We start from the raw sequence: 13,361 nt of genomic DNA, 5'->3' as shown, positions 1-13,361 counted from the left end.
CTGTTTATTTTAAATTATTAGTTACATCTAAACAAATATGTGTTTTGCAAAACATACATACAGTCATAGCCAAATTATAAACCCTCCTGTAAATTATTTATTTATTTATTTTTAAATTTTTTATTGTTTTTCAAATATTTCCAATTTGTTTAACAGATCAAGAAAATGTTTTCCAGTATATCCTATTATATTTTTATTCTGGAGAAAGTTTATTTCTAAAAGTAATAGTCATAGTCATAAGTCATTTTCATAAGTCATATTCCACAGTCATATTATGGTGATATAAAGACAATAAGTCTCTTTTTTTTAAATTTCATGACTTTAAAATAGAATCCAAATGCCTCCCATTTTGAGGTTCACCATAATGTGATGTAGGAGTGCGTTGTCCCTGCCCAAACTGATTGACAGCCGCGTATTAACATGTCTCCGTAGTAATGCGTGTAATCATATCAACAAGACAGGACGTACACAAAGCAACTGGGATTAAAAGATCTGTTGAGCTCACTGTGATCATCAATCATCATCAGATGTAATCAAGAAAGAGTTAACAAGATGAGTTTTAAGTTTAAAACGTTTTTAAAACAGAGGATGTTTGTAATGAATTACAGCGATTTTACCATTTTTATCACTACAGCACTATCCCTTTGTCAGTACAATTATTAAAGAAGACGCTTCAATCCAGGATTGTGGACGTTAAATCAGGTTTATTTTGTAAATCAACAAGGAATATCCAAACAGCAGTGGATATTAATGGTCATCCTGTCACAAACAGTGCAAATTTAAACGTGCGTGCTGGTTGTGTGTGTGTGTATGTGTGTGTGTCTGCTGTGTGCGTGTGTCTGTGTGCGCTTGCGTGAACTTTTTAATGACATTATGTGAATCAATGCAGAATTAACTCCACAACAAATACATCAAATAAATATTGGGAAAGTTATTACTGCAGTATTTCTCAAAAATGTTCTTGAGATCTGCTTTTTTCCATGTCTTTCACTCTGCTGTTTATCTGACACAGATTGAAGCACACACTGACAGGCACATGGGAACGGTCGGCGGGGAGAACTAGCATTAAAGGCACAGGAAACAAAAGCAGCTACATTATGTTTAGAGCAGACAATTCAAGATTCCGAAAAGTTTAATAAATAATCTGATGGGTGTTTTGAGCTAAAACTTTACATACACATTCTGGAGACACAAGACTCATCTTAAATCTTGAAAAAGGGGTAAAATAGGTGCATTTTAATGGCTTTAGAACAAACTACTGTTTTTTAGTGACTTGCTTAATTAATAACTTGCCTAAATTAGTCAAATGAATTAACAGTTAAATTGCAATTTAATCCAAATACTAATATCTTGCAAAATACCTAGAAAATTATTATGTAAAAAAGAAATTAGTTATTAGAAACTAGTTATTAAAGCTAAAAATGTGTTGAAATGATCTTCTTTCCAATAAACACCACATATCTTCAATATATATATTTATACAACAGTTCTGTCTGGTTCTTAAATTTTAACCTTTGTGTATTAATCTGGCCACACACAGCAAAAAGCAGAGGAAACTCTACAGTTTGACAAACATTGCTGCTGTTGGACAACATAATGTACTTTTGGGACTTTTTAGTCGAGAATGTAGTTGTTTAGATTGCAACTATACTTTTTATTTATAAGGATAGTGCCTATTTTAAATATTTATAATTTCTGAGAGACGTCGCGTCAGCAGTCACTAGCCTTTCATTAGGCAGAGCTACAACTGATCTAACTACAGCTGATCAAATCTCTAACTGGTAAGTGACGTTCTAAGTCGATTTCTCTCTTCTGTATTTTGTAGTGCTGTATTTATACCATAGTAATTGTAATGTGTTGAGTGTAAGATGGGACACACATATCAGAAATGTGTGTATTTTGAGTTGGCCACTCTTTGTATAACCCTGTTACTTTTTGGTTGGCCATCTGTTTGTTTTTATTGCGTCTCCTGTTTTCGTTACTGCAGACTAGTTCAGTAAAAGAAAGACAGAAGAAATGCCCGCATGTGTTTAGCATTTTTCCTTACTGCAAACACAGCAGTAATCTGATAGCGCTGGTTTGTGGTAAATTATTGTTTTCACTTGATTGCAACAGAGAAATACTGGGAGATATCTCTGTAGACAGATGGCATTTCATACTGTTCAGTCTTATAATCCTAAAATGTCATCAAAATCACCGGTTTTGTCATCATTTTAGACAGTACGCTAGAGAATCATTCAAATACTAGCTCTAAAGTGACGTTTTTAAAGTAGCAATGGCTTCTGCTGTTCTGACGTCAGCTGCAAATGTGAATGAATACCAAAGAAAGTAGTATACACGATTATGCCATCGAACTGTTGTATAAATGCAATATCCCACTCGTAGCAGTGCGATATGGCTGTATATCGTCACTGGTGGAACACTAAGGCATGCCTCCCATGAGTGCTGATATACATCCATAACTGCTTCTCACACAAACTGATGTGTTCAACAAAAACATATATTTTTTATGATTTATTATTTATTGCTAAAAAAAACTGTTTCCTTGTGAAAAAAAGGCATAAAGTTATTACCTGACGACTGCGCTCTATTCAGATGCACTGTAATTAGATTGCCTGACATATCATTAGAGGACACGGCTTATATACCATGTGACAGAATAGATGGAGGTTGGTCTAACACAGAAGTGGAAGTTAGTAAAAATGTCATAGATGGCTCAGGGCATCTTTAAGCCTGTGCAGTCAGCCTAGATTCACTCCCCATGTTCCAACGAATGACACCTGCTGGAGTAATGCTGACAAAGCTGCAACCGTCTCATTCCATCAGCCACATAATTTGATGTTCTTACTCCCCTGTTAAGTACACTGTCATCCCTGCTCGCCTGTAAAGATTAACAGAACATTTCCGAGGGTATGTGGTATGTGCTGGGGAATCCAACAGGAAATGAGAGCATTCAACTCCAAGTTTGGTCAGGAAGACGCAGAGTTTACTGACAAACATGACCTATTTTAGTGAATGCACTTGAAACCACACACACATAGTTGCTTGTGTTATGTTTAGTGCTCTCATAGTAGCTATACGGAAAATTGTAAAGATCAATTATAATTACCCCAGTTTTCTTTCACAAGATTTTACTGGCTGATATTTTAAACTGTGGTTATTAATTTTTATATCTGAATAAACCACCATCTCATGTTGTCCTATTACTGTCATTACACACTCTAGTTAAGCCAACTGCAAATTTCTGCTTACTCAGTTCAATTAAAATGATCCAAACAATTCCCAATGGACCAAATTATACAAGTCCTGTCCTACTTTCACCCCCTTTCCCCCCTAAAAAGCCCTTTTACTGTAGTAAATAATTACAGTACTGGCCACTTTATTAGGTACACTTTACGAACACAAGTTTGGAGTTTGTTTGCCTTCAAAACTACTGCAATTATTTATGGCATTGATTTAATAATGTGCTGGATACATTCCTCAGAGATTTTGGTTCAAAATTGACCTGATAGTATGGTCCACAATGTGAAGTCTTTCAAAGAAGCTCTACCGGATCGAGTTCTGGTGACTGTGGAGCCATTTGAGTTTCGGATAATTTGAGCTTTGTGACTTGATGTATTATCCTGCTGGAAGTGGACATCACAAAAAAGGTTTACTGTGGTCATAAAGAGATGGCCATGCGCAACAATAATACTCAGGTAGCCTGTGGTGTTTAAACAATATACAGTTGGTGGTCCAAATTGTGCGGAAAAAAAATCTCCTTAACCTTCACCCATCAAATTTCACTGCATAAATTGATACTCATCAGACCAGGTAACCTTTTTCCACAATCTATTGTCCAGTGTTTTTGAGAGTGTGTGAGCTTTAGGCTTAGATTATTGTTCTTTTATGACAGGAGTGTCACTTATTGCTCTGCTGCTGTTTCTCATCTACATCAAGGTTTTTGTGTTGTGCATTCAGAGATGCTCTTTTACAGACCTTGGTTGTAACAAGTGAGTATTTGAGTTTCTATTGTCTTACTGAGCTTAAGCTAATATAATAATTCTGCTTTGACCACTGGCATCAACAAGGCATTTTTTGCCCACAGAACTGCCACTGACTATAAATTTTTTCAAATCATTCTCTGTAAACCCAAGAGATAGTACTGTGTGAAAATCATATAGATCAGCACTGTCTGAAATACTTAGCTCAATGTGCCTGACAGCACCAACCATGCCACATTCAAAGTCACTCAAATCACCTTTCTTATCCATTCTGGTGCTCAGTCTGAACTTCAGAAGATCACCTTGACCACATTTACATGCCAATATGTTGCTGACATGATTAGCTGATTAAATAATTGCATTAATAAACAGTTTAATAGGTATACCTAAAGTGGCCATTGTCTCAATATGTCACAATAAGAAAGACTCCTGTAACGTTTTTGTCTTGCCAAATTGAATTGTTATTTAATATGCTTTTAATTAAGTTGTTTGGGTTTAAGATTTTATGGATGCACCAGCAACAACAATCATTATGGATTACAAATACAGTAGTTACAATCTGTATGTACATTTAATGGCAGATTAGATTAATCACGCTTCATGTGTCAAATTTGTCACACACCGTATTCTATGCATTAAAAAAAAATAGCTAGTTTACCCCAAAATATTAATTGTTATTAATTACCAGTGGTGTAAAGTAACTAATTGCAAATACTCAAAGTAATGTAATTAGGTAAATTTTCCCAGGAACTGTAATTTACTGAGTAGTTATAAATGTTTACTTTTACTTTTTCCTACAGTACCTTTTTTAGTGCTGTATATTGGTACTTTTACTCCAGTACTTTTCTTCAACCTGCAGTCACTACTTTATTTTTTTCTTGTTTACTGTATGATAACCGAAGTGGCCTTAAATACCCAGCAGGCACAAGAAGTCAACATGACGTCATATTAACTTTGTACTCTAACGTCATGGGGACGTTGTATTTTGCTTTGAATTTAAAATTGGGTTGACATTAGAACTCAGGGTTGAACATCAGGACAACGTCAATGTCAAACGCCCAACCTAAAACCAACCAAATATCAACATCTAATGATGTTACAGTTTGAGGCTTTGTGCACGTAACCCCTATGAAGTCTATCAGATGTTGGATTTTTGTTGCCATACCTGATAATTAAATGTCAGTATTTGACGTCAAAATGCCGTTGGTTTCAGATGTCGGCTTGATGCTGGATTTTTATCACTTTCTAACAACCTAAAATCAACTAAATATCAACATCCTTTGACGTCATTATTGGACATAAAAATAACATTGTCTCTAGACGCTGGCTAGACATTGAGTTATGGCATCACGACCTAAATCTAACCTAATATGAATGTCTTATGATGTTGTGTGCCTGCTGGGCAATAACTAAATACACTACAGAATGTTACATTTATACACAACTACAAATTAGATGCAAACACATCAGCTTTTTATTGCATAATACTCACCACTCACTACTTTTGAGTACTTTTTAAAGGGCAACTTTTTACTCATACTTTGAGTAATATTTACAACAGATACTTTTACTCTACTTGCACTACATTTTTAGGCAAGTAATGGTACTTTTACTTAAGTATGATTTTTCAGTAAACTTTCTACCACTGTTAATTACTCACCCTCAATCCAAACCCACCCAGAGAACCCCTACACAAAGTAAGATATTTTAGGTGAAATCTAAAGCTCCTTAATCCTCTGTAGACAGGAAGTTATCCGATTTGTTTAAAGTAAAAAAAAAATAGCTTAATTTCTAAAGATGAGCAAAGGTCTCAGGTGTTTGGAATAACATAAAGTTGAGTAATAAATAACATAATTTAAATTTTTGAATGAACTAATACTATAAGTATACTTATGTGCCATTTTATACACAAAATTACTTTTAGCTTGTTGATACGCACTAATTGCTAACTGCAAGAAAATTAATTGGGTTAAGTCAAATGTTTTTTTGTTTTAATGAATTTAGATTCTGCTACACCATGTCTCTGAAGTTCACAGTTTAATATGATGTTAAGAAAACCTATTTATAGTGATTAGCCAAATGAATTACCTCCAGTCAAATAATAATTTCTTGTAGAGAAGAAAACGCCAAGTCTGTTTCTTTCACAAAGTCCTAGTTCAAAAAAGAAACCCCTCTCATCTATTTGGGTCAAACACTTGCCCGTTCCCTTGACTTTCATGAAAACAGGGCATGACAGTTAAAACAGCGTCCAAATTAATATGAAAGGAATGACGTCTTTTCCCTTTTTTTTTGCACAGAGCTTTGTTCAGTAATAATGGTAATGGCTTCAGTGCTTCCTGCTGAAAGACCTCGCGCTTCACTGTCTGACTTTCAAAGGTGAAAAGCTTTTAAGGTATAATGGAGACGCAAATGTTACTTGCAGTGCTGCTGAATTAGCTATGCCTCATCACCTTTAACAACTAATGGGAAGAAAAACGTCCTGTATTGAGGGCTGAACCCGGAACACAAATGGCTCTTTCTTTGGGATCCCTTCCTTTTAAAAACTCAAGCGCACAATCAAAACTTCTGTTATAGTAACTGTCAAATAGCCTAAGGTGGTGCTGCATTATTCACTTGCTAAATATTTCATTCCTCTGTACCTTTATGTCAAAGAATTGTTGTGAACATTCTTTGAGCTAAAAATAATGAGCTGAATGTGGAATACTTTTGGCTATTTGCTTTATTCATCCACATTGAGATCTTGAGGATCAATGATTTGATTACTGCTAACAATTATTTTGTTGATTCAGATGACTTTCCAGAAGATGTTTGTGTGCATAACGATAGATAAACCCCCAAAAAGCTCTTTTCTAGACTGCCAGGAAATCAGGATGGTGTCAGGAAAAAGCTGAATGTGCATTTCGTTTCTAGTTCATAGGTATTCGAATGAAGATTAGGAGAATCACGAAGCGTGGTGGATTTAAGCTTACTGACTGTACACATTCTTCACTGATTTTCTAAGATGAGGAGTATCCTCAGATTTTCTCTGAGGGGGAAATCAAAGAGCAGCAGTAAAAATCGTGCCAGCGCTGACAAGAATAACCAGAGGAAGGATCCTCTTGTAAGCAGGATATACTGTAAGTGTACTGTTGTGATTCTGCAGCGTTTAGATCCACTAGGCTCAGCTTTACTCCACCCTGTAGCGTCGGTTCTGGTTCTGCCTACTTCATACTTATGCAGACTTTCAGCTGTGAAGACAAAAAAATAAAAGAGCTGTTGATATGTTGTATGTAAGACAGTAATTTCTCTTGTAAAATTAATTCTCTTGAAAAATACTTTTATATTAAAGAGGAGTGCAAGTTTTTTGTAGAAAGATATTGACCTTATTCTGCGATGCGGAGTGTGCTTGTTTTTTTCGATTGTTTTTAAACTTCCAATTCTGTCGCCTATAGAAGAAATGACCAGGAATAATAAACACCAGAAAACGGTGAAAGTGCTTTGCTCTACAGACAAGTGTGTTCATGACTATACATAAAAAGCAGAATAATATAACAAGAAAATATCAGTATCATTAAATATAGATAAATCACTCATGTGCATGTTTTACAGTTCATACATTCAGTCACTGTTATCTTTTTCTTTGCTTTGTTGGTCCAATTCTCTAGGTGTGAAAAATAAGAGTTGTTTGGAAAAAATCATGAACTTAGGAGGAAAAAGAACAGGGAAAACAGATGACTATGGCTCAGTTATACCATAGACAAATTTAGAGTAAAGCTCAAAGTATTCTGTCAGATGACTCCCATCCTATGTACCACAAGATTTATTTTAAATCCGATACAGAACTTCTATTAGTAAAACAAATCGGTTCAAACTTTTATTTATCCCCTCAGCTGTAAAGTTTTTAGATTTAGGGTAGATTTGTATTGTTCAATGTGTCTTTGTGTATTATGTTTGATGCTTCTATGCTCCAACCAAATCGTTTTCTGGAATGAATAAAGACTTACTGGCTGACTTTCAGTTTGCAGCATCAAGCAGCGTAACGAGATGTTTTTACCATCTCAAAATCAATGAAAGTCTTGAGCCAAAAAGATTCCAGTGTCGTACATGAAGAATAAGGTCAATATCTTAAACATATTGTAGTAATGTACTATTGTAGTAATGTACTGTAAATGTAAATTGATTGATAAACTTTAAATATTAAATTATTTAGTCAGTTAGTTGCAGTCACCAAAATATAATTTTATTTGAAACAATAAAACAAAATAAGAAATCAGATATTTGTTGCCTTTCTTAAAAAAAGTGTATGATTAATACAGAAAAGTGTAAGTTAATTGAGCTCATTATAATAAGTTATTAGTATAATAAGTATAACTTTTGTAATTCAATTTGTTAATGTGTAGTATTGTAAGACATTATAATGATAGTTTTAATTAACTGTATGTTTAATTAGATTCATCTCAAAAATTTAAGTCAGCAAATAAAACGTTGTAGTGAACTCGGCAAAAAAAGCTGATTGAACTCTAAATCCACTCAATTCACACAACACACACTCAAGCAAATTTCACTTATTTATTTACAACATTAATGTTTTATTTATGGATGTTTAATAATTCATTCTCTCTTTTTTTGTTGTTTGTTTGTTTCAGCTAACTTGCAGCAAGTCGTGTTCCCAATTCCCATAAGGCATTTTTTGGCACTTGGCAGTGCAGCCTAGTAAACCACAGGGAAGCTAACGGATTTCCTTCTTCTGTTGGTGAGCCGAGAGGGACTGGAGATCCACCACACTGTAATTGTTCTGTGTCATGGATGTTAATGTCATTACATCCTGCAGCTGATGAAGCCAGTTATGCCGTCTTAATTACATAGGCCTGTGTCACTGTTAATATAATCTAATCTCAGTGGACAACTCTCACTTACAGCCCAATCTTAGGGTTATATTAAATCATTGCAGTTCCATTAAGGTGAGACACTGGTATGCATAGTACACAGTTTTTTTATAATATTTTAAGATTTTTTGGCTTTCATTTATTGCACTTTAACAATTTGTATCTGTACATGTAATCTTTGATGCATACACTCACACCAGTGTGATCAGTATTGGCTGGTTATATTAAATCATTGCAGTTACATTAAAGTGAGACACTGGTAAGCATAGTACAGTTTTTTCATAACAATTTTAAGATTTTCTGGCTTTCATTTATAGCACTTTAACAATTTGTGTTTTTATACTTAAATCTTTGATGCATAAGTGTATCAAAAGACCAGATGCTAAATTCAAATCTGTTTTCCTGCAATGGCTTGTGCTAAATCAGAGATAGAAGCCCATGGTGCTAGTCATAAATTGCAATGCATCAATGTTTTCAAACTAAACAAATAAAATTCATGCTGATGTTTATGGAGACTGCAATTATGATTATTTTTAAACATAATCAGATGCACACTGTTTAGGAAACTTGAATGTTTACTCTATTACTCTCCTAGTTAAACAGCCCCTTACTTTCATGTATTTCTGACAGTTTGATGAATTAACATGTTGTAAATCCAGCAGCTCAAATCTCTCCTCTGCATCTCAGACTAACATTGCGTAAGCCATCATCTATTCAAATAATATGATCATTATTAAGCTGTTTTAATGTTCTTAGACAAATTTGTTAATACGAATAAGAATAAGAAATGTAACAATATAATTAGGATATTTGACAATATTTACATAAAAGGGAAAAACCAATGTACTATATGCATAAATCATTGTGATGCAGTGTGTCTCACAATAAACTTGACATGTTACCATGCAAACGTAAAGTGATGATTTCTAAATAATGGTTACTTTGAAAAAACAGTTGGGACAGTGTTAAAACTAGCAAGTAATTTTTTATTATTATTATATCTTGTGTGTGTAAATTAAGTGCTTACATTCACTAGACAGTTGTATCCTTGTCTATATTCTGAAGGTTTTATATATTATTGGTATTCATATCACAATTTTTTTAACTTAAGTTTATTCAGTGCTCAGATCCTACATTGCTATGTGTGCAATTTAGGAAACTTTGTGATTGTAGCAATGTAGGAAAATTCGCAGTTATGTCACCCATTAGGGTCATGCTATATACAATAAGGTTTTATTAGTTTATAACGTAATTAGTTACGTAAACTAACATGAATAAAGAACAGTCATTAATCATAGTTCAACATTTACTAATGCATTATTAAAATCCAAATTCTGGAATGTTTGTTAATGTTAGTTAATGCATTGTGATTAACAAGAACTAACAATGAATGCCTATATTTTCAATAATTAATGCTAACACAGAGTAATAAACACTGTAAAAAAATACATTGTTCATTGTTTGTTCATTGTAAAGGCTTGACTAGGCTAATTAAGTTGGGTTAATTAGTCAAGTCATTGGACAACTTGTTCTTCAGCAATCAAACAACATATTGCTCTGTGAAACATTCCTTGAGAAATATTTTCGGAAAAGAATTACATTTCACAGAAGGGTTAATAATGTTGCCCTCCACTGTAATCAATCAGCCTGTGGAAGTATGGTGATAATAACTATTAGTTAATCTTTTACTGTGTTACTCTGCAATTTCCCTAATTCAAGTCACTGCAGTCTCTGTATAAATATCAAATTTGTAGACTGAATACAAGCACACACATTTAACTGGAACAGTGTGAACAGCCAAATTCATAAATGCTGATGTTGTGCAATGCATTGCATGTAATATAGATGTGAGTACAGTATGCATTTATCATTTATTAACTCATGCAGTCTCTGCCATTCACTTGGGTATTGTGACCAATTCAGTTGTTGATGCAATCTTCAGATTCACCATGGCTTCAGTTACAGTATGTGATTCATTCCAAAAGAAAATATTTCATGAACTGAAATGTTGAGTGAGGGTTATTATTGAAAACACATCTTTAAAGACATTCATTCTGGGTAGAATTTGAGTTTCATCAGATGTGATGTTAAAATCATTGTGACTTACCGTAAATGAGTTAACTGCCAATTTGTTCACACTACACTCCAAGCAATTGCTTAGCTTTATTAGCCTGGTTTCAAATATGGGCAAACCCAATGTTTGGATTAATCTCTATTTGACCCAGAACTGGCCTGATATAATCTAGCATTTATTAGAGGGTAGAATACCCATTAGCTGATCTTAAATGTTGAAAAATGCCATTAACAATTGATAAAATATCTTGTTGGGTAGTTTACTCCAGCTGATCAATTGTCTGTTTATGAAGCTTTGAACTGTTTATCAGTTTTAAGTCATTTAATAGACTCCTCTAAATATTTATTTTATCAGCTTAACTTGTAACAATAATCTTACATAGCTACATATGTGCCGCCTGTAGCAAGCAAGCTGGTAATAATGGTACGGTCTGCGCACGGCTTCAAGTTTACAGTCACTCGCTCTTCAGAGTAACGGCAACCGGGAGCGCGCGCGGTGATGGTGTTGAGAAAGCGATCAAGATCCGCGTTGACTTTCTCCTGCTGACATTACAGAGAGTGTGTTCATTTGTTAGTAGGTCTGTCCGAGACACGTTTTTTCAGTCAGCACTGCAGTTTTACAGTACCAACAGGACTTACCAACAGGGATTCACTGCGCTCTGCGTTACAGCCATGGGTTCAGTGTGAGTGAAGAGACAAAAGACTTTTGGATATATATCATATATGTTTGGCTTTTGGCGTGTTTCTCAAATGCAAACGGAAATATGTGGCAAAGCTTCGTCCTACTGTTAACCGGTTTGCTTGGGTTGTGTTCATGTTCAAGTTTCCCAAGTAACATCAACATAGGTGAGTACTCGGCGTCTATTGTTTATAATCGCGTCCCTAAAGTTTCCGTTGCACAGAATAAGGTATTTTCGAGGTCATTTACGTTACGATGTTCACATTCTGCTTGTATTTTCCCTCAATTACTCTTTCTGTAATCTCGACAGGAGGTTTGTTTCCAACCGACTCCCATGAATACGATGTGTTCCGTTTCGCGCTCTCGCAGCACAATGATGTCCCTAAACTGGTACCACAAGTGGACATGGTGGACACGGGGAGCAGCTTTGCTATGACATACGCCTGTAAGTTGTGTATTATTGTTTATCCTCGAGGTCTGTTACTCTTCCCAAAGCCAAACATCTGCAGTGCGCACGCGACCTGTTTCCATCACGCTTGTTGCTCTGCTGAATTTCCGTACGACTTTGCACAGATGATTTATGCCATTGTACGCTTAGCGAAGTAAAACCCCAGACATTTTGTTGCTGTCTTCACTTATACAGTCTAAAACTCAGCTGGATTACTGTCACGATTAACGTCAAGATGTCAGGTGGAACTGCAAAGCTGGCAAAATGTCCTGGAACACCTGAGGTTGAATCTGACACAAGCCAGTGGTGTGTTTCACAATTTCAGGGGCTTCTTGTGCCACATTCGTTTCATTTTAGATTCAGACTTGTGCTTTTTACGTGTTTAGTAAACAAAGGTGCATTTATTGTGTTTATTTACAATGTAAATGCATCGTAATTTTAATAGAAATGTAATAAAATAAAAACAAAACAAACCATTACTATTGACTGTACAGTAATATACAGTATTATATGCATTATCATATTTTATAGTGCTAAACAACATCTTTAAGACATTATAAATACAATATTTTTTAATGTTTTTGGCAACTAAGTAGGATTAACAGCTTTAAATAATTCAGTTTATTATATTTATGTGAGTAATGTATGCAAAGGTATGCACAATGTGTTGTTTATTTCACTAATTTTGTCTTTAGTTTATTTCTGTTGAAACATCGCCTGAAGCATTCCCACCACCTTTTTTAACAGCAAATTTCTGGCACTGCAGTTGTCATATTTAACATGTTTTTATAGCATATTTGCAGACAGCATATTTTTCTGTCATAAAATAGAATATGAACCATATTCCTGTACATAGCTAATATGAACAATTTTAGACAAGCCGAACAGAGGAGACATCCTCATTCATGGCTCAGCTGGCTGTCAATCACAAATCTTGCCCTTTAATGTCTGAGACTGACACAGGCAACCTCTCCATGCTCGTGTTTAACTCTGCCAGCGACGTACAACAGTACATCCACTCTTCAAAAATAAAGGTTCTTTACTGGCATTGATAGTTCCAGGAAGAACCTTTTCATTCCAGTTTTTTTTTTAGAATCATTTGAAAATCTTTTTACTAAAAGGATCTTTGAGGAATCTAAAAAGGGACATCACAAAGCCTCTTTTACCTGGCACCTTTATTTTTAAGTGTCTATGGCTGATTATTTAAACAGCTTCTGATAAAGAGATATTTCAGATGTTTGAGATACTTTGACGCTTGCACAGTAGACCAATCACCCTGACAGGTTCACATGGGCTATAGTTTCTCCCAGATG

General features: G+C 34.8%; 1 protein-coding gene and 1 long non-coding RNA gene across 8 annotated transcripts in view; both read left to right on the top strand.

Annotated features, from left to right (window-relative positions):
• LOC141380004 (uncharacterized) overlaps window positions 1-10,287 on the top strand; it is a 139,906-nt gene extending 129,619 nt beyond the window's left edge. The window contains exon 3 of one of the 2 annotated variants that reach the window (XR_012397205.1): window positions 8,609-10,287. This is a non-coding gene — a long non-coding RNA (uncharacterized lncRNA). The remainder of the gene's footprint in view (window positions 1-8,608) is intronic. The other variant, XR_012397206.1, reaches the window with a different exon arrangement.
• A 1,102-nt stretch (window positions 10,288-11,389) lies between these two features.
• gria1b (glutamate receptor, ionotropic, AMPA 1b) overlaps window positions 11,390-13,361 on the top strand; it is a 111,088-nt gene continuing 109,116 nt past the window's right edge. For all 6 annotated transcript variants that reach the window (XR_012396509.1, XR_012396508.1, XR_012396510.1 and 3 more), the window contains 2 exon segments: window positions 11,390-11,767; window positions 11,911-12,045. Coding sequence is in view for 3 of the 6 variants with exons in the window: in XM_005161339.6 (XP_005161396.1) it covers window positions 11,686-11,767; window positions 11,911-12,045 (217 nt within the window). In the remaining 3 variants the exon portion in view is untranslated.

This window comes from Danio rerio, chromosome 21 (assembly GCF_049306965.1).
Source record: "Danio rerio strain Tuebingen ecotype United States chromosome 21, GRCz12tu, whole genome shotgun sequence".
NCBI classification, from domain to species: domain Eukaryota; kingdom Metazoa; phylum Chordata; class Actinopteri; order Cypriniformes; family Danionidae; genus Danio; species Danio rerio.
This window is presented reverse-complemented; position numbering and strand designations above follow the sequence as displayed.